The following is a 26,509-nucleotide window of genomic DNA, read 5'->3' on the forward strand; positions in this document are numbered from 1 at the left end:
GAATATTTGTGCTTAATATGCAATACAATTTTAAGATATTAGTTATTAACACACTAACTGATATTTGTGCTGCTCAGCCATGAATTATGGGCAATATTGTTTATAGTCACTGGTATTGTTGTTTTAGTTTTTTTCCCTTTCAAACAATGATGATTTCATCTGCATTTTATGTTTTATTTTCTTTTGGACACAAACTAGTTTATATAGAATCAACAAATTGGGCTTGGCCTCATGTAAGCTGTTTTTAGTTTGTCTTAATATCATTGATAGTCGTTTTTTTTAATGTTGGTGTAATTATGTTGGATCTTTTTCGAGTATTAGGATACAGTCACCAAACATGTGAGCTGAAATTATAATAGAAGGGAGGAAGAGGGAAACTTTTCTCCTACCAGCTTTGCAATGGAATAAAACAGGCATAATGTACCTCTTAGAATATACAGCGTTTGCCACAAAATGACTGTAGGTTACGCCGAAAGCTACAGAAACAGAGTCACTGTTTTCTCTTTGCAAACCTTTCCTTATTATTATTTAGAAGTTGCAAATACTTCATAAGATAGACAGCAAATGAGATACAAAAATTGAGTTGTCATTACTTTAGCATAGCTCAAGTGTAATTTTACTTAGTGTGCTACATTAGTAAAAGTCAAATTGAGAAATGTTACTGAAAGGTCAACAAGCGTATAGAATCCTTCATATCTGCAAGTGAGATAATTTTGGTCTCCATAGCAGTAGAATGTAATTCTAGCTACCTCTATACATGGTTATTCGCTAAGTGACAAAAAAGTAAAGACATCATCATTTGCACTTTTAACCTGCTTAGGATAATGAAGTTTGTTTTTATGTTTTCTGTTACTGCTTATTGTATATAGTTTATAAGGTGTTTCTTGTTTTCTCAGATATATATATTTCTATAGATGGCAAAAGCTGATTTTCAATGTAAATAAGCATTGTATAGTTGTAAGAAGTCTTTCACTTATATTGACAAAAGTACCAGCTATTTTACTTTTTTATAAAGAGAATCTATAGCAGAATCCTAAGCATTAAAAGGGCAGGTCCTTGTGGAAACATATCTGAAATTGCTTTGCTCTACTAAATCCCGTTGATCTTCTGCATTCCCCATATTCAGAGCAGAAAAACACAATATTTGATTTCTTACTTTAACAAACATTTGAATGTTGCAGCATTGTGAATTCTATATAACATTAACATATGTTTAGATAAGTTTAAATTGGAGTTGGAAGTTCCAGTAACAGAAGCTATCCTGATAAGGAATTAATTTGGATGTGTAAGCATGATAATTAGAAAAAAGCTCCTTTCTCCTCATATATTTTAAAAATAAGCTTGCCCCTTTTGACAATGTTGGTTTAAAGTTAATAGCACACAGTTTAAATGGCTTTACTACATTTCCCTTGATGTCAATTAATTAAGTGGTTGGTTCTTATGTCTTTCTTCCCGTAATCCTTTGTCACAGGTCCTAGTGCCACCAATCTTATAATAGGCTCCATCGCTGGTGCCATCCTGGTAGCAGCTATTGTCCTTGGGGGGACAGGATGGGGCTTTAAGTAAGCAATGCCGCATGTCTTCTCTTCAGTGGCTATGGCATATCTCTCTTCTGCTTACATCACTAAATTTTGAGTTCCTGCTACAAGATCTCTGATAATGTTTTACGTAAATTATTCCCTGAATCCTTTTGAATCTAGGATTCAAAAGGCCAAAATGTCATTATTAAAATCTCAAAGATGTCACCAGGGTGCAAAGTTGTAAAATAGGAAAAACTAGATAATTGTGTCAAATTATCACAAGTCAAATGAGACAAATACCATTTGTTTGTAGCACATATCTCTGTATACACATGATTGGAGGGCTCAGACCCTTGGAGTCTCCAAGGTTGTTTCTTTTCTTTTCTTTTTTACCACTGAACACATCAAGAAATTTGAGAAACAGCCATGGCCGCAACCAGCACTAAATATCTTCCGTGAGAGGGATGGTGTCCACTCATAAAAATCAGTAACTTGCCCATGGAAGTCATAGCAAAGGGTGGGAATGAGTGTATAATGCTGGATGACAGACTGAATCACAAAAGCAAATGAAGATATCCATTTCATGGGAGGAACATGTAGGTAGGAAACTGCTGAGGCACAACACATACTGGAAATTTACCTCTTGTCCAAGACCCTACATCCATCTGTCCTCTCTGATATTCCCTCTGTCATTCATGAACATATATCTGTTTCTACTCTCAACTGGTCCCATGTCTTTCCTTTTTAAGATTACCATTTAATTTGAACTTATATGAGAGTAAATTCTGCTGAATTCAGGGGAACTGAATTACAAGTAGGTATGTTAAAAATCACTGTGAGATATTTCTCAATTTTTGACTTAAAATATTTTGTTTGTGGTAAAACAATTCATTGGGTGGGGGCAATGTTTATGGTATGATTTACTGACAGGTGTGGGCAACTTTGGTGGGTTTGAAGGCCCTATGATCTCCCTCCACCCCAACGTCAAACTGGAAATAAACATCCAGTTTTAAAGATAGTGATGTTTCTTCCCCATATTGAATGACCCTACAATGCTTGGTGGTTTAAAAATCATTTAAAATGAGGGGCAGGGTCTCTTGGATAGTGAGAGACTCCATAGAACACAGAAATGGCCTAAAAGAAGGACATTTGGCACCTAGGGTCCATCTTGGATTAGGTACTTCAAAACATTCATTCAAAGACAGTCTTTTTTCTTAAAGAGACTTCTGTTAATCAGTGGATTTTATTCACGCTGAACTGTCTGTGAAAATTAAATACTGTTCACAGATTGTCCTCTCATTACTATTGTACTTGCTACAGTGGCTAAGATATTATCCTTTCTGTGTTCTACTTAGCTCATTGCTAATTATATGCAGAATTATAGATTTCACAACTAGCACACATTATATATTCTCTAAGAATATAAAACTCACCTAAAACTAAACATTTCCTGTTATTTCTGTTGAGTTCCTTGAAGCAGATCTTTGTATATTAATGAACAATTTTCCAGTAAACCATCTGAGCTTAGAAAAATTACATTTGGATTACAACATCCAGCCTCCCCCTACAGCCATTCACCCCTAGAAGCAACAGCATTAAACCCTCGTGTATATGATAAATTAATATATTTATTTATGTACTGAGTGTAGAAAATTGTCAGAAAGCGAGTGGTTCCGATACTAATGTCCTATACTGACACATATAGCCACCCCAAGTCTCTTCAGGGAGAAGGGACGGGATATAAATAAAGTATTAATAGTAATAATAATAATACTTTATTTATACCCCACCACCATCTCCCGAAGGGACTCGGAGCAGCTTACATGAGGCCAAGCCCAACAACACATCAATAAAAAACAAGCAGTAAGCAAATAAACAATACAATTAATATAACTCACATATAGACAAAACACATAGAGATTTAAAAACCTATGGCCGGGCCAAATGTAGCAGTTAAAACTTTAAAATAAATGCTGGACATGAGCAGAGGTAGGATGTATCTAGTAGGAGGGTTTTAAACGAGAAGTAGGGGAAGCAACCCAATGGGTAATTAAAGTGCTTCTCAGGATATTTTGCAGGGGATTGTGTCCTTTATTCAGGGAAGGCACACTGGAACAGCCACGTTTTCAGCCACGTTTTTAGTATTATTATTATTACTAGTAAAACAAATACCAGATATTTTGTTTAAATATACATTTTATACTAGTTCAAATGAAAAGATTAAATTACATCATTCAGATTAAAATTCTATAGTTTCTGTACAGTTATAAAGCTTTTTAAAGAATTAAGTATCAAAGTCTGATTTCGAAACACTTTGTTTGCATTTATAGCAGCGTCCTCAAATGTATGAAAGTAAAACTTATCCAAAGCTATTTTATAGACCAGTGGTTCTCAACCTGTGAGTCCCCAGATGTTTTGGCCTTCTACTCCCAGAAATCCGAACAGCTAGTAAACTGACTGGGAATTCTGGGAGTTGTAGGCCAAAACACGTGGGGACCCACAGGTTGAGAACCACTGCTACACAACCTTTATGAATAGCACATTATTCCACTGTTTCTGCTGCCATGCAAAATTGTTTACACACAAAGGCTTGTCTTCTGTGAAATGTTCCTTTCAAACATTGAAGGTTTTTGATTCAGCAGAGTATTTCCAGGGGCAGAATCAGAGGAATAGTGTTTGCTGATTTCCACCTTCCCTCTTGCAACCATAGAAATAAGGTCTCTAGGAAATCATTACTTCCCCATTTAACATCTAGTGTCCTGCATGGTACTCAGCTGAGCTAGTGCTCCCAATGCCAAGATCAAACTCCAGATCCAACCCATTTTATTCAGCTCATTGCAACATAACATAGTGCATTAATTCTTCCTCGTATGTGGTACTTTGCATCCTGTGTGTCATTCCAGTGTAACTGATATGACATAAATGATCTAGCATCCCTGTAAGGATAGCCATTCACTGCAAGCACCCCAACAGTTCTCTCTTTTTTCAAAAAGAAAATATTTCATTCTGTAGCAGAACCTCAAATAATAATGGCCTCGCCTAGCTCACAGCTTGAAGTGCATGTTTCTTTGGGATAAATCTGAAAAGAAATTTTCACTTTATGAAAGAGGCCTAGTTCAGGTAGGCCCTCTTGTATTTTGCTGCTTTATTTAGCAAGTATGTATGCATAAGTGTGTCTGAGAGAGAGAGGTGCTTGATAGAAGAGCTAGAATGTGTTTTATATTTTGTAAGACATTTTCAAAAGTAGTCAACAAAAAAAAACAACAACTGTTTTCATGTCCCAATGATTTCAAGAACATAATCCATTCCATTTGTGTTCAAACCAGGAAGAGGGCATTAAAGATATGCAAAAGAAAGTCAAATCATATATTTAGAATTATGGTTTAATTGTAAAGAAGGAGCAATGCATTGGGGGACTTTGAATATCTAAGGCTTCATGGTTCTAAGAGATATTTCTAATGAAATAGGCAAAAATTTCAGGTGGGCATAAGATTGTCACAATTAAAACTAAATATAGCACTTTTAATGGTTGGGTAGATGAGGGAATGTCAGCAGATTTCATGGCAAGAAACGACTGATTAAATTCCCTCATTTAAATCGCCATTAAAGATGTAGATACTGCCTCCAGTTTTCACTCTGGCAACACTAGATGGATACTTACCGTGCTTTGTTTGACTTGGACTTGGATCTAGGCTTGTGCAAGCAAGAGGCTGCTCACTCAACAGGGCTTTTGGCTCCTGTTCTCCTCTGACAAGCTATTGCTGTAAGATGGATACTCTTCCAGACAACTTGGGAATGAGGCAGAGGCTAAAAGCCGAGGAGGGAAATGGATGAAAATTGGATTTAAGCAGGAAATGGGTTTCAAGGGGATAGCAGTGGGAAAAAGAGGATGAGTGGCCTTCCATTCATCATGCCTAGATCCAAACCGGTATGTTTTGAAAGTACTTAGATTTACATTTTATTTAGTTTATCAGCAGTTATATTTGATACAACAGGTACCTCTTTGAAGATTCAGACCTAGGAAATTTTCATTGAAATGGCCAGGCAATATAACTATTCTGTGATACCAGATTTCTATGTGATCTGGCACATCTTGAGAAAAGTGGTATAGATATCAAACATTTGCTGATAACAGCATTCATAATTGTCCCCAAGTGTTTCATCAGACTCTGTCTCATAATGGAGAATAATACTGTTGGTGCTCCCTGCAATGTGTATAAATCCAGTGAATTTTCCCTCATTACAAGCCATGCATATGTGCCCATAAGTAATTAGAAATGCCTATGCTTGTTTTTTTTAAAAAAACTTATTTAAGATAGTATACAAAATATAAGTTATTGGAAAGATTTGCTTTGACAGCATGGATGATGGAATACATAAATTATTTCAAGTAATTTCTTTCTTGCTCTCCACAGTGGTAAATATGTGTAAATTCAATGATGTATTACTTAATTGTTTATATTTGGTAGTACTGAAAGATTTCTATCTCAACACTGTGATGCCACCTTTTTTCCATTTTTCTATGCTAGAAATCTTGACAGTTTAGAACTCCTTTTCTCATCCCCTTAAACTTCTTGGTATGAGTTTAATCTCTTATTTCTATTTCACAGTCTTTTCCACCTAGATTTGCTGTAGCATTTCATGTATAATATCAAAGACAGTTGTCCATTACAGACACAACACTGCCCAATTGCCAATAGCATTTTGATGGCTGGCTATTGGTTCACAGGCTCTTCATCCCTGTACTTGTTGCATCCATCAATTTATTTCCCTTTCCTGATCAGGGTTACTTAAACCCAGAATCACCTGTCCCATGTTGCCACAGTGATCCTTAGCTAGTACATTTTTTGCCAAGGAAGGGAACATAGATGTTAAGAATGGGAAGAGACTGCATGACACTCCCACTGCTCAAATTGTGACTTTGTATTCAGGCCAAAGTTATATCTGAATACTTATTCAAATGATTTTAGGATCTGCATAATTTTAATCTTTCCATATATGTTTTATCTTTCCTATCCTTCCTTCCTATAGGGTATTTTGTGTACCTTAATCTGAAGTGGTTCACAATAGTGAACAAAGGTCATTTTTCATCAGGATCACTACACCTCCACTTAGCCATCCTCTTTCTTTAGTCAATTTAAAATTCTCTTGGTGAACTTTTTTTTCATGGTGGGCATGATGTCACCTCCAACTCTTGGTGGTTATTCCCTATAATTCTCTGATTCTCTGGTGGATAACTGTGATCTTTAGATGTTTTTAGGCTGCTGTTCCAATTGTTCTTCTATGTTGAATAGTGCTGGTAGAAAGTATAGTCCAAAAACATCTGGAGGACTACAGCTGTCCATATTTGATCTAAGTCAGGCCTTCCAGGTGTTTTAGACTTCAGGTCCCAAAAATTCCTGACCATTGGACAAGCTGGCTAAGTCTTCTAGCAGTTGGAGTCTCATACACCTGGAGGGCCACAGGTTGTTCAGGTCTGGGCTTTTGGTCTTGACTGCATCATTTTAATCTGCTTCATACTATTCCCTCTTTCAGTTCTTTTGAATTGTTCCCAGTTTTTACCTGTGTACCAACGAGAAAGATACTGAACTGAATAGAGACTGAGAGATGGTCATTTGAAAACCAAAGTAATACATGGTACAATAAGTCCTGTGTGCCATTATCCTGTATCATCTATACCTACTGCTTTCTGTTATACCTACTTCCTCCTCATCAGCTTCCTCCTTATCTTACTCTTCGTCAAATTCCCTCACTTTCTGCCATATCAGTCCAGACATCTGGATAATATTATATCTTCTTCATCAAAACATTGTCTTCCTCTTAGGCCTGTCTATTTTCAGCAGATACTCATACAGCTGCCATCACATGTAACTCAAATCTATATTTTGGTATTGTGAGAACAAGCGGTCAGGGTCCTAAATCCAACATTCTTCCTCTCCTGCCTTGCTTTGCATTTTAAAATTAATTAAACGTGGTTCTCTCTTCCTCGTCTCTACCAACCTCAAATTTGCTCATTTATCTGTGAAAAGATGGTTTGAATAGACTATGTTCTTTAAACCGTAGTCAAACTGTGCTTAGAAATCGTTGTCTGGAAGCAAACTAAGTTTTGAGGACTAATAGTGAAAACATGACATTTCCCATTGTATAGAAGAAGAGGAGAAGGAGAAACACAATGCTGCCTGTTTCTACTGATAATTCTAACCCCCTGCACAGCTGCCAAATTTAGTAGCAAGCTAATCCTTTGAAGCCATATACAAAAGGTGACTCTTATTAAGTTTTCACCATAAACAGAATTTTTCTAATTACATAACCTAGGAGAACACTGTCCAGACTATTTGCTAATTGGATCATTATAACCTCAATATAATGTTGATTAATGCCAAATGTGTTTGGCATATATGGGCTGATTTTACATCAATAAAACATTGTTGAGTGTCTGAAAGCCTCAGTCATAACCTCAGTATTTCAGATCACCTTTTGCTTACAGTGGTCTCTCCTCATCTAAATAAGACATTTAGCTTCCAGTAAAGGAGGATCCCATTCTCTGGTTAACATTTTGGTAGTTGTGAGCTATGTAATACATTTCTCTATGCACAGCAAATACTGTTGCCTATATTGTCATAGAACCTATTAACACCCTTCCATGATCTTCTTATGATGTAGTTAAAGATTTGTGTAGTCTCTAGCTCACTTCATTTTGTGAAAAATCCTTTTGCAAATTATTCATAAGGAAACCAGATACCACACTTTTCTCCTGCCTTAGAAAACAAGGATACCAACATTAAGACCAAAGAAGTAACTAGTAGTGTTTTTCTACCTGACTGGTTTGCCTTTGTTTCTAGGACAGTATTTAGATTTTCTTAGGAAGAGATTCCTTTAAAATAAATGAGACTTGTTTCTGATTCATCCTACATAGATTTCCACCATACGCATAAAATGCCAAGCATGTAAGCTGTTGTGAGTAGTAATAGCAGTATAGTATAATGTTTAGTGTATGTCTCAACCTAGAGCTGGTGAAAAATGGAAAAATAACAACACAGTGATGCTGTTGTCTACTATAAAATCATCTTGTGAGGTGTGAAGACAAACTCATGACATGGATCAATTCTGCTGTGATTTTTTTCCCAGATTTTCAAATATATTTTATATGATGTGAGCCTATCAATTTTCTGAAGTATTGTTTTCTTGGTGAAACTATACAGGCAGTTCCCAAGTTATGAACAAAATAGGTTCTGCAGGTTTTTTAATAAGTTGAATTTGTATCTAAGCTGGAACAGGTACATTTTTTTAAAGTGCAACTCCAAAAAAATACATATATTTTAAAACTTTGGATCGCATAGGGAAGGGTTAACACCCCCATGATTATTGTTTTGCTGTCTGTCCCTATTCAGAAGTTTAACAATTGAATTTTGAAATATTTGGATTGTAGTGGAAACAAGGATTGGCGAGAAAGCTTCAGTGGAGACCCCTTTTCCCCATGATAACTCTTTCCCTTCTGAGGGGAAAGAGTTTTCTCACTTCCTATTGTTTTACCTCCATTCTTAACTATGATTCGTTTATAACTTGGGGACTGCCTGTATTATCTTATTGTCATTAACAATATGAGATCAATTGTATGACTGTGGAATTTGAGTTTGAATCGAATCCATTGGAGGACAGGGTTTGGCATTGGCTTCAAGGTGTCCTCACACATGAAACACATTGTCTGATATGAAAACACAGCAAGAAAATTTTGTTCAATTCATTATTTGTGTTAAATTCCAGAGAGGCAGACATGAGTACAAAAAATAATAGTTTACAGTGAAATCAATAATCTATGAAATGCCAAAACAAAAAAAACAAAAAACCCTCTACAGAGTGTAAATGTATGCATATTTTTTTAAAATGTTATGTGTTCACAGGAGCAACAAGTAGTGATACTTTCTGTCTTAGTTGAAATTTATGTGTTGGTGTTTTGAAGTTAAGGGCAAAAAAGAGGAAGAAAACCTTGATGAGTAGAAAGTTTAGTTCTGCCATTACTCCCTGAGCAGTAGTGAGATTATTCTGTTATAGCAAAATAATTCAGTCACTATGATTTATATGTATTAATGGGGGTGCAATCCTTGCACAAAAAGCTATGAAGATGGATGCTATAAAACATCTGAAAACGTTGATCCATAAAGTGCATGCTTACAATGGATATGTGGCACAAAAAAATAAATCCCTAAAGGCACTGCCTTCTTGTTGCTATCCACAAAATTTTCAAGACAAAAGGGGAAAAATATTTTCAGAGCGTCTTTTCTGCAGGAAGAGTTGGAGGAGCATGCAGTCAAAAAGACCAAGGCTTTATGTTCCACGATGATAGGGAATCCGTGAAATTCTGTTCTATGTTTTAGTGCATGACAATTTGGTGGCGGTAGCAATGCACACGCCCAGTGTTCAGACTAAATGCATGAGCCCCTTGCTTGATGCCCCACATAAAGCCAGATTATGGGGAGGTTGCATCCAGTTTTTGTGTTGCCTTGTAATGTCTTGCTGTTTATTTATATAGGATATCGGTGTGACAGGAGAATGGACATTTATTTACATATAAAAGCTTATTGTTTGCTAATGACAGCTGCGAAATTGCAATGGCAAAACTAACACATGCTGGGGTCCATTCTCCTTCAAAAGCAGTTTCTGAGCATCTCCTGAGCAGAAATGGAAAATATTATGTTCCATGTTGTAGGAAAGGCTGACTTAGGACACACAAATGGATTTGCATTGAAATAAACCTGTATTGGCTTCACTGGAGCCAGTTTAAAGAGCAGATGTTTGTATATGGCAGGGTTTTTTTTCTCTGTGCAATCAGTCATTATTATTTCACAATAGAGAATGAAGATTTAGTACAAGCACTTTCATACATATAAGAAATTATATCAGAACTACGCATCAAAACCTTCTCTTCACATGAAGCTATCAATTGGTTTATTTCAAGTTGAAATCTGGAGTGTCTTCACGTAAGTCCTTTCTATAATGTGATTATAACGCAGCTTTGTTTCCAATTATGACTAACATATTTCTTGTTTCCCTTTCTCTCACTATTTTCTCTCTTCCTTAACTGGAAGAAATGTCAAGAAGAGAAGATATGATCCAAATAATTCAGGTATCTAAGGAAGCCATTGGAAGAGTTTTTTGGTACATCACTGGATTTGGGATATGGTGGCTTTTTGTAGCAGCTGTGCAGAAAATATATCACTGCAGCGGAAAATTGAAGCAAATCATTTGCTACAAACTGCAAGTTGAGTTATTTATGAAAGGGCTGAAGGAAAGCTGTCCTTTTTGGAGATTCAAGTTCAAGAATTCCCTCCATTCATTTCTCTCTTTTTTTTAGAGTGTTAGAGACAAGACAGATGTTATAAATGAACTATTTTGACCTAACTTTTCTTTAAAAAAAAAAATCCAACCTAAGAACGGAATGAACAAATCAAGTGCAATAAGAGAACTGTTTCAAAACATTCAAATAGGTAAAGAGTTTCTTAACTGATAACTTGCGTTCGCATGACCTTTTAATATTAATGACAGACTGCAGTGGCATGATAAGCTAACTTTTGAAGCGGTAAACTGCATGGCGTATACACAGCAAACAAGCTAACCAACTGACCCCAAGCAAAATCTTCATACCAAGAAAATAGTACAAACCAAACGTGACATAGGAAAATTGATTCTGGGTTCTTAAGAAATCACATTCCACCACTGCTACACATATTGTTCTTTGCGCACTGCAATGCCTTTTCTGATATATGTATTTGTCATTATTCTTCGTTTGCTTTTTGGACAAACCACTTTGGAGTGTGGCAGGCCATGCCATGATGATGTATGTTTTTCAGTTTGAAAATAAGACATTGTTGTCATTACTCTCAGAATCTCTCCATATTACTCTGGTGTAACACTTTATTTAAAGGTTTTGTTCTATATGCAGTTATATCTCCTTCAAGTTTTGCTTTCTGTCTAAAAAAAAACAGCATGGTGTATAGTGGAGGTTTTGGGCTTGCTCTAAAAAGGCATTCCGCATGCAGACACAGGAAATTCCAATAGAAAACAGGCGTGCTTCTAAAATTTGTATGCTTGAAACCAAAAAACAAAAAACCCAAACCCAACAACACCTAACCCTTCCAAGACTTATCCATATGTGTAAATGCATATGTATGCAATGCGTTTTCCTCTTTCCAGATGCATTATTTGCTGTCATGCAGATATTTTGTATATATTGTAAGAAGTTGACACCTTCTCAAATTAATCACAAAAGTGCCAAGCTTTAAACTTTTTATTTTTACCATCTGTTTTCCTTTCTGTAAACATTGTATGAAAGGAAAAAAAAGCCTAAATAAGCCTTAATACTCATAAATGCTGAGAGCTTTTAATAGGTTAAGGCTTTCCCGTATATTATTTTATAGTCCCCAGCAACCCCCTCACCCCACCTCCCAGATTCACCTTTCTGATCAGTTTGTAAAATAATCTAAATACTCTTTCTTTTCAAAATTTATTTTATTTCATATTGATCTTTGAAAGCACAGCCTCGAATGTTACTTCCTAAACTACTTGTGGTTACTCTCATGGCTCAGTCTATTTAGCAAAATAAAAGAGAATATAATAATTGACCCAGTAGCACTTCTTCATGCTTAAACATGAGAGTGGATTTAGATACCAAGACCCCTCGCAAACCTCTAAGCCAAGACAAATTTGGCCATCTTTATCTAGTGTAAATGTGAAGAGCAACAATGGTGATATCAACATATTACAATGAATGGGATGATGAACCAAGTGTGCCTGAATGAGTACACAATCTGAAGAGTAGTTGTGTATTGCATTTCTGCTGATGTCCAAATCAACATCTCAGTGGTAGCTCCATAAAGTGCACTCAGAGGTTTTCCATCCATGGAGGGAAATGGTACCAGTGGCAAGTCATTCTACATTAAACCTCTCATCATTTTGAGCTTCCAACCACATTGTCTCTCAGCCTGATCTCATGCAACTGACAGAGCTTTCCTCCTCTCCTCCAGCCTTCTCTCCTTAAAAAAGCCTCAAACCAGCTCCAGTGGTTCCCAGCCCTCTGGATAGATTGGGAGGTGGCATGAAAAGCCATTCTTTTATCAGGAATACCCCTTGGATCTTAGCCAGTTATATTTTAAAAGGACGGCGTCTCTGTTTTTATACTTAACTGTATAGTAAAAAAAAAGAATCAATTCTTTAAAATATCTTCCTCAAGTTATCTTCTCAGTTGTGTCTTCCCAGTTGGAGCCATTCCCATGAGGGCACAGCTATCTATCTGATGGGTGTTCTCACATCTTCATTGCCAAACAGTTACTACATTATGAGCAAATAACATGGGAAATAGGATCAAAATGCTCTGATACATCTAATTATGATTTTGAAGGTAATGTATTTTACTTCTTTTCTCTACCAAAAAACCAACATTGGATCTGAGCCTCTAAAAATTATAAATATGAGTTTGATAAACTCCTTTTCAAAATTTCTTCCTAAATCATATTGACTTGTTGAACTATTTTGCTCAAAGCAACTTCACATTTGAATATATTTGGGCAAATTATATCTAAATAGGTGCTAAGGGCTCCTTTTAGGTTATGTTCTGGGAGCAATGTGGTAACCACAGTAGGCAATGCCATTGAATATGGTTACAAAAAATCAAATCGTTGTACTTTAAAAAGAAAAAAAATCTTGACGTTCTTCACAAAACATTGTAAACGTGCGATGTGATATTTTAATTAGACCACACTGGTCCCCAATTATGTACATATGGTAAGGGTTGGTGTAACTTTTTGTTACACTAGCAGTTTCATAAGAAATATAATTTCTTGTCTAAATTTCTCCTCTGCTGTTCTGTTTATGTGTATGTGTGTTTAAAAAACACAGACTTGTATAGAATGTAAATGACCACGCAACCACCTAGTTCACGGGAATGGATTATAACGTTTTCTGTGGTACTACAGTTAATGCAATCAACCCTGTTAAGGCCGATATTTATTTTGTAAGTCTTCATTTACCACATTTTGTAGAGAACACGTGCTTCTTAGTTTCTTTTAACCATAATCAATGTCATGTTAATGGTGTTTGACAAAATAAATGTTATGTTCCCATTTCAGTCACTTTAGTTTTATTCCATTGAAAAAAATTCATCTTGACAGAAAAATGTATGGAAATTTTATATAGCTTACGTTGATATGCTGCATGATTCCACTGAATTGAGCAAATTCTTTACTAATGGGAAATCTCCACTACGCAGGTTAACAAAAATATATCCTAGGTGCATGTTAAAATAAATTACATAGAACTGAAGTTTTACAAAGTTTTCTTTACTATGCAATTATAGGTATTGCACAAACTAAAAATTCAAAGACAAATGTCTGAGGAACTTTACAAAATAATACTTGAATTTATTTTTGATGTAAGAAGCTATCAATCATTTTCTATTCATTGTTGCTTTCACTCTTAATCTTCCTTTAAAATTATTTGTAATTATTTTTGACGTGCACAATATGACAAATTCACTTTTGTTTACAGTTTATACTCATTCATTTCTTGTTGGCTGCTGATGGATGAAAATTCAGTTGTCGTTCTGCATCTTAGTAAATGAGTATTAAAAACTTCATGAACATGGAAAGTTACAACTGGTATATTTATCTTTTTTTTCTGTTGCCTTGCATTGTCATTAGATTACATTTCTGTATTCTACACCTAGCCAGAAAATAATAAAATTGGTCACTCTTCATCAGAACACTGGAGGTAAACATGATTGTGAGTGCTGTCCGATGTCTCTCCCGTTAGTACAGCTAGAATGTTAAATAGGTTTATATGTGTCTAGAAAAAAATATTCAAATATGAGTTAGCATATATGTATTGTGTAGAAGGGTCACTTTATTATGTAAAAGAATAATAGTGCATTTCCCCTGTAGATCAATTATATTACATTTTGTAGGGTGTGGTAATACTTGGAGCAGATTTCCATATCTGTGAAGAAATTATATCTGGAAATATTCGGCCAAGCCCCCTAAGAAAGAGTTTTAATGTGTATTTTAAGTTTTTTTAAGGACATAGACAAGTTGGAGCAGATTGAGAGAAAGGCAACAAGGATACTGAGACGTATGGAGAACTTATGTGGAAAGGTTGGACAAAATGGGCATGTTCTGCTTGGTGAGAAGATTGAGAGATGACAATAATATCACCCCTCAGTCTTTAAATATCTCAAGGACTGCCACATAATGAAGGGGCAGACCTGTTCTCTGCTGCCCCAGAGTCCAATGATTTTAAGTCACTAGAGTACATGTTGAACTAATACTAGAAGGAACTTCTTAACAGTGACTTTGGTTTGGAATGCAACCAATTGCCTAGAAAGGTGGAGACCTCCATCCAAATGGTAAGGTCCTTCCCATGTATAAACCAGTCCTTTTCACCACCATTTCCATTCCCAATATGCTCAAACATGGTTGAACCGATAAATGCATTTAGGCCAAGATTCTATATGGCCCAGAATAGCACAAAGAATTTATCAAGTGGAACTCGGTTGCGATTACCCCAAAGTGGCAGTAATCCACTAGCATCATCAACTTGGGTCTTGGAGGATGATATTAGTCTGCACCTGGCTATGGAGCATAATCAAATGTTTCTTCCATTTCCCTGCCCCACTTTCCACTAGCCAAGGAATGGACATGCAAAGACCTATTGCAGCAAAATAGTGATTACTAGACCAGAGAGTGTTTAGTGTTGCAGAGGGTGGACAAGAATACTAACCTCTGCAGTGACCGAGACAAAAAACAAGAGGACATGTAGAGGCAAATGGTAGACTTTTATTGCTATATGTCTCTAACATGATACTGTCTACAATGTGATGAAAATCCTTGCTTCAGACTCAAAGTTCAATGGGTTGTCATGGCTTCCCTCTCTTTCCCACATTATAACCATGGTGGATCAGACCCTAATCTTCTTCAACAGGAATATGAAATGCAGACTTACAAAATGTTTTGTAGAATCATGCCTTCATCATTACTGCAGCAATATTTTTGAAATGCAAATATGCAATTATAATGCATACATCCTGAATTCACAATCTTAAGCATGTCTATCCAAAACCAACTGGAACTCCCATTGGCACTTTAGGGAAGATTTCTTCCGGTGGCGCAGTGGGTTAAACCCCTGTGCTGGCAGGACTGAAGACTGACAGGTTGCAGGTTCGAATCCGGGGAGAGGCGGATGAGCTCCCTCTATCAGCTCCAGCTCCTCATGCGGGGACATGAGAGAAGCCTCCCACGAGGATGATAAAAACATCAATTCATCCGGGTGTCCCCTGGACAACATCCTTGCAGACGGCCAATTCTCTCACACCAGAAGCAACTTGCAGTTTCTCAAGTGGCTCCTGACGACAAAAAAAAAGTTTCCCTTTGAAAGGGATGAACAAAGCCAGCCTGAAGGTCAAATAATATCTTTACCTTCTCCACCTCCTATAATGGGATTAGCCTTGATATAGTCAATAGGAAGGTAATGGCGCTCCATGCAGTCATGCCGGCCACATGACCATGAATGGAGATGAGCACCACCCCCTGGAGTTGGACACGACTAGACTTAATGTCAGGGGAAACCTTTTTTATCATCAACCTTCATTTCCAACCCTTCCCCACAAACAAGACTTTCCTTGAGAATCCATTGAACCAGAGTGAATCATTCTTTTTGCAGATGGGATGTACTCAGAAATTGACTCTTTCATTGCCTACAAAAAAAAAAGCTAATGGGCAAAAGCAGGAAAGAAAAATATAATGATGTTATTGACTTGTCAAAGATGTGCATTTGCATCCCAACAATAAAAGCCATTGGAGGAATGTTTTTGTCCCCAGAATATACATTATACATTTAAGGGATCATTAAAATTAATAGTCAAGTCTTCGATAAAAGTATTCGGAGTGACTGAAAGGAGAAAGCTAGTCTGCAGGGCATGTGTGGTTAATTACTGATGTCTTTATTGTTGTTTTCAATGTTCTTCTGATGTGATCAAGGCATTGCTACAGAAAAAGTCATTTCTGACTTACGTTAGACCCTAAGGAAAACTTATAATAGGATTTTCTTGGCAATATTTGTTTAAAAGGGGTTTGTCATTGTGTTCCTTTGAGGCTGAGAGAGCGTGCCCAAGATCACCCAGTGATGAAGCGAGAATTCAAAACCTGATTTGCAGCTGGAGTCATAGCTGAAATCCTTATGCCATGCTGATGCTCAAAAGGTTATACGCCCATTAAAAAGTATTTTCTACATCACAGGTGAGGAATGTATGACCTTTTTGCATATATTGCTGGACAGCAATTCCCATCAGCCCTAGCCAGCAAGAGAAAAGGTGTAGAATGATGGAACAATGTCTAAAAATCTGGTGAATGACTCCTGTCTTTGGTCTACATCTAGAAAGGGCATAATATTGTGAGTTCTGCAGTTTGATAAAAACAGGTTTCACTTGTATGTCACATTCCTGGCAAGGAGAGCAACTTTCCTTCTGCTTTTTGGAATAGTACAGGAATATTGCATTGCCTCTCCTTACTTACTTACTTAGGCGATCCCTCGTTTTCCGAGGAGGATTGTCTTCCAGTATTCTTGTGGGTCCGTATGTGGCTGTGGAGGCCGATTCTTGCTCTGCATCTTCTTCCGCAGTGAGGGCATTGGTTTCCAGGTGGAAGGTGGTCTCGGTCAGGGTTGGCTTGACATGCCTTCCTCTTGGCATGCTTCTCCCTTTCGCCCTCCATTCGTGCCTCTTCAGGTTCCTCAGCACTGCTGGTCACAGCTGACCTCCAGCTTGAGCGCCCAAAGGCCAGGGCTTCCCAGTTCTCCGTGTCTATGCCAGAGTTTTTAAGGTTGGCTTTGAGCCCATCTTTAAATCTCTTTTCCTGCCCACCAACATTCTGTTTTCCGTTCTTGAGTTTGGAGTAGAGCAACTGCTTAGGGAGACGGTGGTCAGGCATCCGGACTACGTGGCCGGTCCACCGGAGTTGATGGCGGAGGACCATCGCTTCAATGCTGGTGGTCTTTGTTTCTTCCAGCACACTGATGTTTGTCCGCCTGTCTTCCCAAGATATTTGCAGGATTTTCTGGAGGCAGCGCTGATAGAATCGTTCCAGGAGTTGCATGTGACGTCTGTAGACAGTCCGCGTCTCACAAGCATATAGCAGGGTTGGGAGGACAATAGCTCTATAAACAAGCACCTTGGTATCCCTATGGATGTCGCGGTCCTCAAACACTCTGCTTCATTCGGAAAAATGCTGCGCTCGCAGAGCTCAGGCCGTGTTGTATTTCGGTGTCGATGTTGACTTTGGTGGAGAGGTGGCTGCCAAGGTAGCGGAAATGATCAACATTTTCTAATGTTACACCATTAAGCTGTATCTCTGGCATTGGAGGGGTTTGCTGGTGTCTGCTGGAACAGCACTTTGGTTTTCTCAATGTTCAATGACAGGCCGAGCTTCTCGTATACTTCTGCAAAGATGTTTAGAGCGGCTTGTAGATCTTCTTCTGAATGCGCACATCAGCATACCGGAGTTCTATAACATGTTGTTGTAACCTTGGTTTTGGCTTTCAGTCTGCTGAGGTTGAATAGCTTGCCATCTGTCCGATAGATGATTTCCACTTCGGTGGGAAGCTTCCCATCAACAAGGTGAAGTATCATAGCGATGAAGATGGAGAATAAAGTTGGGGCGATAATACATCCCTGTTTGACACCCGATTCCACCTTAAATGGGTCACTTTGCCTCTCCTATATACGTCACATGAAGAAAGGAAAAGGGCTAGGCTTATAAATATTAACTCTCATGCAAGTTTTAGTGACATCACTTCCTACCATTCCTTGGTGATTTTTCACAGACTGACATCTTTCTGGACACATAAGGCACAGCTTGATCCAGGCAATAATGTTGCCAAAATCGAGAATGTTCATGTTCCAATAATTGGAATGGTAACATGCCTGTTCAAGACTAACCCTATATACACTTTTCTGGAAAAGAATATACATGTAGACTTAATCTTTTGTTGAAATCAAATTTGTCCTAAAAAAGAACCTAATTAAAAATTTGCCCTTGTCTGAACCAATTGATGGACTCTTCCCTCCAATTCAAGGAGAGGTTTAGTACTTCGCAGCAGAACTGCATTTATGCCTCTCATCCCTCTCATCATGGATGCTTTTTCAGCCCACTCACTACTCTCAGCTGCTGAGATTACAGAAGGACTACTACATGATTTCAGTCCAGTCTTTGCATTACTTCCAAGTGGGAACTGAAACTAATTTATTTCGAAGTGCTCACAAGGCAAGGCATAACCGTAGGAGGGCCAGAAATGAATCTGCTTCATAGATTGAACCTGAAAGGTGGGGGGGGGGGGAGGGGAATGATCTGCGACGAGCTTTGACGCAAGATAAAGAAAAACCATACACTCCCACATAAAGAAAAGAAAGCCATGGGCACACATCCGAAGCAGATTTCAGATTCTCATGACAGAGAAAGTTACCACTAAGGCAGTATTGTCTAGCTACAATTTGTTATTTTACTTAAGGAAACCTCACTGGATTCAAATAGGTAAGTGTATATATTATCACTCCTTATTCCTCTACAGCAAGAAGGGGTGGTGAGGATTTGCCCCAGTTTCAGTACCAAGGAGGGGCCTTGGGAATCCACTGCGAAGCAAAGGTGAAAAGCAACTGCTTTAGGCACTTGGAGACCTCTCCATTCAGACAGTCAGCATGATGTGTGAAGAGCCAGTGTGGTGATTTGAGTGTTAGACTATGATTCTGGGAGATCAGGGTTTGAAACCTCTCAGCCATGGAAACCTACTGGATGAATTTGCACAAGTCACAGGCTCTCAATCTTAGAAAACCACAATGACACATCTCCAAAGAAAGCCCTGAGATAAGGTTACCACAAGTTGGAGCTGACATAACAACAGCAAAAATAGTTTCTAAGCTTGCAAGGCAGCTGAGAAACTCAGACATACCTCTGAAATATGACCCACGATCAAATCTAAACAAAAATCAAAGCTACTTTATAGGGCCTATAAAGCCCTAAACAGTTCTGGCCCAACTTACCTGTCTGAACGCATCTTTCCTTATAAACTTGCTAGGACTTCCATCCGGGGATGCCCTGCTCTTGATCCCGCCTGCGTCACAAATAGTTTGGTGGGGATGAGAGACGGCCTTCTCAGTGGTGGCCCCTCGGCTATGGAACACCCTTCCTGGGGACATTAGATCACCCCCCCTTCCTCTTAACAATTCGTAAAACAGTCAAGACTTTGAAAGTGTTTGAAAATGCAAGGTAAAAGACATAGGAATTTGGAACGACTGGACAACGAGATTGGACAATGTTTTTATTAGGAGATACAAATGATTTATGTTTTTAATACTCTTGTTATGATTTTATATTCTGGGTTAATGTTTTTAAATGTTTTATGGTATTTTGGGGCATCAAATAGTTGCCATTGTAAACCGCCCTGTCACCTGAGGGCTGAGAAGGGCGGTATACAAATATAGTAAATAAATAAATAAATACTCAATATATCTCCTTGTGTAGTGTTAGGATTTATGATGGCCCTCCATAAGGCTTTGCTGACTTCTTGCTCGGGAAATGGTTGATTGTTAAACACCGTTTGGGCTCCAAGTATCTCAGACTCTCAGTACTGCCAAGAAAATGGAGGTGGGGGAGGACAGAGAAAAGGAAAACACAACTGAAGAAGTACTGAAATAGATGCAGAAGAAGAAGCAATATTAGGCAGCAAGAAAAGGAGAAAGCAGGAACTAACAAATACTAAGGAGCTATTAAGGTAGATATAATACACTTCAGCACCCTGGACAGATCTCTCCACCCTTAGTAGAGCTTTTGAAACTTTGTTGAAGATCTATTTATAAAGAGGCATGACAAAGGCCCCTTCCACACAGCTGTATAAAATCTGCATTATGTGGCAACATAGACTCAGAAAACCCAGTTCAAAGCAGATACTGTGGATTATCTGCCTTGATATTCTGGGTTATATGGCTGTGTGGAAAGGCCCAAAGTGGGTGTTTCTCCTGTCTCACAACTTCTCTATCACAATGAAGAAATGATTGACCAAAATATATTGGCATCCTGATATTTCCTTCTCATTTCTTGGTAGCTTCATATTACTGATAATCCATTTGGCACTCATCACCTGAGTTTGCTAATAGAAGGAATGACAAAAGGTAGGTTGTATCCTTAGCATGTACTACAAAAATACATAAAACTCCACCTCAACAAAATAGCTTGGATATCATAGCCCCACATGAAGTAGTTTAGGCATGCTCCAAGGAATTTCAACACCCTCCTCCTGGATAACAGTTTCCTATGCTTTTGGACTTTTCTTTATTTGATATTTGGAACATTATTAGAGAAAAATGGACTCAAGTACTCAACCCAAGTAGCAGAGGGAACCTCCTTACACTAAAGCAGACCACTGACATAATCTAAAGCTAAGGACTAAGGCTAAGGACTGTCTATACCAGTGGTTTCCAAAGTTTTTCAGTCGCAGAGCTCTTTTTGAAGCAAACATGTCAGTGTTTAGCATAAGTAGCCCACAGAATGACTCTAGACCTTGTAACTCTAAGTGTGATAAAGTAACTCATAAAAACACATAAGTCTGTTGCTTTAAGTAGAAAAGAAAATGAAGTTGTATTCACAGCATACAAAAACAAAACAAAAGAATTGCTCTCACCAAAATGTAATACAAAACAATATCTTCGATGAGTTGTCTTCATTCAACAGCAAAATGCAGGAAAGTAACAGGGAACAATATACAGTCCTTCTTTCCTTTGTTGTCAGCAGACTGACCTTGTCTTGTATAAACAAAATTTATCTTCAGGATGCTGTTCTGGCACCAACCAAAGGCTTTTCAACTCAGAACGAGCCCTCAAGCAAATCACAGAACGCAATGCTCCCAGCATTGAACACAATGCTCAAAGTACAAACACACAGTAGCTTACTATATACATGAGATAACAATACACTCAATTGGCTGCAACAGAAACAGCCCTGATCCTTTCCAAAACTTAGGAAAAGTACATTGCAAACCCTTAGTAGCAACAAAACGTTTCTTGTGGAGCCCCAAGAAATGTTTATATATTATATTATATATAACATACATATATCAGGCATATGCAAGCTTTTTGACACATTGTGTTTTAAAATTTGACAGACAGGCCAGATGGAGAGTGCTTGTGTGAACTAATTGGGGAAAAAATAAATCAATTCCTAGGCATACTGCACATATTACATTTGTAGTGCAAAAAAAGGGAAAGAAAGAACAATGCAATATTTAAAACGAAGAACCATTTTAACCAATATAAATCTAATAGTATTTCAGTGGAAGACCCCAGGGACCATGCAGTCCAACTCCCTCCTGTTATGTAGGAAAAGGACAATCAAAGCACTCCCTGAGCAGTGGGAAATAGAGTTTTAGAAGTAAGGAAGGCAAGGGGAAAGGGCTTTTGGTGGCAAGGGAAGTGAGGGGAGAAGCAGAAAGGAGGAAGGAAAGCTTGGAGGAGGGAACCATGGAACTCCTCAGTATGCTTCACAGAGCTGAAGGGATCCATGGAGCACATTTTGAGAACCTCTGGTCTACACTACCTGGAGAACTGGTTTTGTAATTTTGTATACAAAGCATGTATTCTACAAATTACCTCAAAGGTATGGGATTGTTATACTCTTTGTGCTCTTGACAGACTCCAGAAAGTCGATGGATTCTGGCATCAGAGGAGAGATTCACCACAATATGAGATCCGTCTGTTTTCTGTTCATCGTGGGCTTCTTTTATATGGCACCTTCCTTCTGTTACAGCCAGATTGATCCTCAGGCTCTTGGCCAAGCTGATCCCCAGTGTTGGGAATCCTCATCTGCCATTTTGTTGGAGATGAGGAACCTACATGTTTCTGACTCTGTTAGTAGCTTTTGGGACTTCATGGTCTCCCTAAAGTCATCAGAGAACTTGGAGCATGGTGCGCTCTTCTGGGATTTAGCACAGCTCTTCTGGGATATCTATGTGGACTGTGTCCTTTCCAGAACACATGGTCTGGGGAAAAGGCAGCTTGGTGAAGACCAAAAGCAAATGGACATAAGAAGTAAGTACGGCTATTACTGTATCTTCACCACACATGGACGGTATGTCAAGAATGAAGGGACGATGCACATAAAAGGTATTGAATTTTGTCATGGCAAAAACCTGCCAAACTTAATGGTGACTTCTGGGGCAAAATGGCTTTTCCATATGAGGAGGCAATGTTGGATGTTTGCAGACTAGGGCATAGAAATATTAGAGTTATAGCTATCATAGAAGCCCTAGCTGCCCAGCAGCTTGTTCAATGGTCAGGAATTTTGGAGAGTGGCAGTTTGAGGATACCTATTTAACTAAAAAATGATTTGCTATATTGTTTTCAAATATTTTAATCAATCAGGACAACAAATAACTTTTACAAATAATTTCCAAATTTTGCCACAATACAAGTGAAATTTCCCATTGCATAGCTTCTTCCCACATCAGTATTGCTCTGGTCTGAAAGAAGTGTGGGGGGGAAAGCAAGCCATGAACTGCTCTCACTCCATGAGTCACCTGTGCTATTTTTTATTTAATTAAAAAACATTTAACACAATACAATTGCACTGTTACATTAACTATTCCCAGATCTATACACCCCTGCCCACATAGTTCACATAGCTTTATACAAATACAGATGTTCCACTTCTGTTGCTTATTCTAATTTTCTCCATTGCATATAGTTGTGGTTTTCTCATTGTTCATGCATAATTTTTCTTGGTCATTTGGTCATTTAAATTTGCCATTACTTTTGCACATGCACATAATAAATGGCTTCCATGTATTTTCAATTAGGTCTTCTTTTGTTCTTCCTTTTGCCAATATTAATTTATATGTTAATTTATTGGTTAAATAAATTATCTTATTTAACCAATTCTTTACTGATAAATTCTCTAGCTTTTTTCCCCCACGTTCTGACTATTTCAAGTATTGTGGCACATAGCATGAATACTAGAAGATTTTTATTTACCAAATCCTTATTCTCACTTTTTAATACAGAGATCAGTAATAAAGCTCCCCTGAAATGTATTGTTTCTCTCACCATTTGCTTTATCCACAATAGAACTTCATCCCAGAATCTTTTGGGCACATTATCCACATGTGGCTCCCATCCCCAGTTTCTCCAACTTTCTCCAACATATTGTACCATCCCCAGTTTCTCCAACTTTCTCCAACATATTGTAGTTTAGGGATACTATTATTTATTTATTTGCTTCATTTATGCCCTACCTTTCTCGACCCCATAGGGAGACTCAAGGCGGCTTACAACTCCGGCAAGATTCAATGCCACTTAAAACAACCTATCCTATTATCAAACCTATCCCATGCATACTATTATTAATTCTATGTCGTTTAAGTGGATAGTAGTGCTCTATATAATTTTCAATACATTTTGTCTCACTTGTGCTGAAATTAATTTATGCGCTTGAGTTTTTCAGATTAAGGCCCATTGTTTCTTTTCTATTTTAAATCCTGAATCTGATTCCCATGCTGATAATCTATCAAGAGAGCTAGACAGGGAGAGCGTGTCCCTGCTAGTTCTCCTGGACCTCTCAGCAGCTTTCGATACCATCAGTCATGGTATCCTTCTGACTTGGCTCTCTGGGATGGGACTGGGAGGCATTGTTTTTCAGTGGCTCTGGTCCTTCCTGAAGGGTCAGACCCAGATGGTGGTGCCAGGGGACACCCTGGCCAGTGACCCGTGGGGTCCCTCAGGGTTTAGCTCTGTCCCCCATGCTGTTTAACATTTGCATGAAACCGCTGGGAGAGATCATCCAGAGTTTTGGAGTTCAACACTCAACTCTATTACTCCATTCCACCGAAAGCCAAGGATGCTGTCCTGCCCCTAAACCGGTGCCTGTCATAAGTAATTGACTGGATGAAGGCCAACAAGCTGAAACTAAATCCAGACAAAACAGAGGTACTCCTGGTCAGTCTGAAGATGGATCAGGGTGTGGGATTACAGCCTGTGTTGGATGGGGTCACACTCCCCCTGAAGATGCAGGTTCACAGCTTGGACTCAGCACTGAACCTCAGGTGTTGGTGGTGGCCAAGAAAACTCTCACACAATTAAAACTTGTGCACCAGCTGTGGCCATGGTAGTCCAAGCCTTGGTTACCTCCCATTTGGACTTCTACAACACTCTCTATGTGGGGCTGCCTTTGAAGATAGTTTGGAACAAAATCTGGCTACCAGTATTAAAAAACTCTAAAATTAAAACAGCAAAACAGCAGAGGCAAAACAATCAGGGACATCTAATCACCTCTCAACAAAAGATTGCTCCAGGCACTGCCAGGCCATCAAATGCTAATCAAGGTGGTCAGTTGAAACATTCACACCTAGCTCCAGCAGGCAAGAGTCCTTTGTCCCACCCTGGTCTTTTCACAGATATATAAATCCCTTTTCCTAGTTCCAACAGACCTCACTACCTCTGAGGATGCTTGCCATAGATGCAGGCAAAACGTCAGGAGAGAATGCCTCGAGAACATGGCCATATAGCCCGAAAAACCTACAACAACCCAATGTTTCTGGCCATGAAAGCCTTTGACAATACAATAGTACTAATAATAATAATAATAATCTTTATTTATACCCCGCCACCATCTCCCCAACAGGGACTCGGTGCGGCTTACATGAGGCCAAGCCTAACAGCATATTACAATAAAATAAAAACCAAGGCACAAACAACAACACAGTAAAATACATAAAATATATGAGTACAGTAAGCAATATAAAAATACAATGCAAAATCATTCACAATCATGACAATGAGCGGGCTGCATGTGCGAGATAAAATATTAAAAACTCAGAGTGAGATAGGAATGGAGCAGATTATTTGTGAGGAAGAAGCTCATAAAGAAATGGGGTCGTACAAAACAGGCCTTCATACAGGTGGAGGAAAGTGTACTATGGGAACAAAACGTTGAGGGGGAGCAAGAGTGTATGGATATATGGCTATTCTCCAACCTTCTGCCACATCCACAACTCATCAGATGATCAGGGTGACTTAAAGGAAGTTCTGTATCTGTCTCCTGAGAATCTCGTGCCATCATATCTCACCTGAGGTCCTGCCAGACTACAGCCTCCCTTTAGTCATATCGTTCCCATTGCTTCTAACCAGATGGTGTATCAGTCTTTCAATACAATGAAAAGTTGCTTTCTTGAGAGAGACTGATCCATTATAATCAAATGAAAGATGGCATTGGTCATGTTGGTAAATATACAATTTCAGGTATAGAAATATATTCTCATGTTGCTTTCCCCTCAACATCTAGGCACCTTCTCACAAATGCTGGGGACTCCTGTAAGAAAGAAAAAAGAACAGAACGTAATATGCATCCATGCGCACAACAGACAGCCTGCTTTGCTCACAAGGATTACTGGACTCTTAGGAGTGAAGAAAAATGAAATGTAGAATTGTACTATTGATTCCTTCTGTATCTATCTATCTATCTGTCTGTCTGTCTGTCTGTCTGTCTGTCTGTCTGTCTATCTATCTATCTATCTCCTTTTCTCCCTCCTCTCTCTGTTCTAAGTTAAGTTTATGTTGTTTCTAATGGGAAAAGGAATACCTGTATACTATGAGTACAATGTAATATAATCCTGTCCGGATGCATCTCTCCCTATGAACCATCTAGGTCTCTAAGATCGTCTGGGGAGGCCCTGTTCTTAGTCCTGCCTCCTTCGCAGATGCAACTGGTGGGAATGAGAGACAGGGCCTTCTCAGCGGTGGCCCCTCGGCTATGGAATGGCCTCCCTAGAAATATCAGATCGTCCCTCTCCCTCCTAACATTTCGAAAAAAAAGTTAAAACCTGGCTCTTTGAGCAAGCATTCACAGATGCAGTGTAACAGGCTAATTTAGATCCATGGAACGATTGGACGATGCGACTGGAAAATGATT

General features: G+C 38.4%; 2 protein-coding genes across 5 annotated transcripts in view; both read left to right on the forward strand.

The window, feature by feature from the left end:
- Positions 1–14,167, forward strand: part of ADAM23 (ADAM metallopeptidase domain 23) — an 83,982-nt gene extending 69,815 nt beyond the window's left edge. Inside the window, exons 25-26 of one of the 4 annotated variants that reach the window (XM_060782777.2) lie at positions 1,472–1,562; positions 10,607–10,746. In XM_060782777.2, the coding sequence (XP_060638760.1) occupies positions 1,472–1,562; positions 10,607–10,652 (137 nt within the window). In that variant the 3' untranslated portion in view covers positions 10,653–10,746. Of the gene's footprint in view, positions 1–1,471; positions 1,567–10,606 lie in introns of those variants that run through there. The other 3 variants (XM_060782766.2, XM_060782785.2, XM_060782792.2) reach the window with 3 other exon arrangements.
- Positions 14,168–22,207: 8,040 nt separating this feature from the next.
- On the forward strand, positions 22,208–26,022 carry FAM237A (family with sequence similarity 237 member A). The gene is made up of 2 exons (XM_067463869.1): positions 22,208–22,635; positions 25,883–26,022. The coding sequence occupies exons 1-2, from the start codon at positions 22,254–22,256 to the stop codon at positions 26,020–26,022; spliced, it is 522 nt and encodes a 173-aa protein (XP_067319970.1). The 5' UTR covers positions 22,208–22,253.
- The last annotated feature ends 487 nt before the right edge of the window (positions 26,023–26,509 follow it).

This window comes from Anolis sagrei, chromosome 1 (assembly GCF_037176765.1).
Source record: "Anolis sagrei isolate rAnoSag1 chromosome 1, rAnoSag1.mat, whole genome shotgun sequence".
Lineage (NCBI taxonomy): Eukaryota > Metazoa > Chordata > Lepidosauria > Squamata > Dactyloidae > Anolis > Anolis sagrei.

Coding starts and splice junctions, on each gene's coding strand:
- FAM237A (XM_067463869.1), top strand. CDS start 22,254: ATGGATTCTGGCATCAGAGGAGAGATTCACCACAATATGAGATCCGTC. Junction 22,636..25,882: donor AAAGCAAATGGACATAAGAA/GTAAGTACGGCT, acceptor CTCAACATCTAG/GCACCTTCTCACAAATGCTG.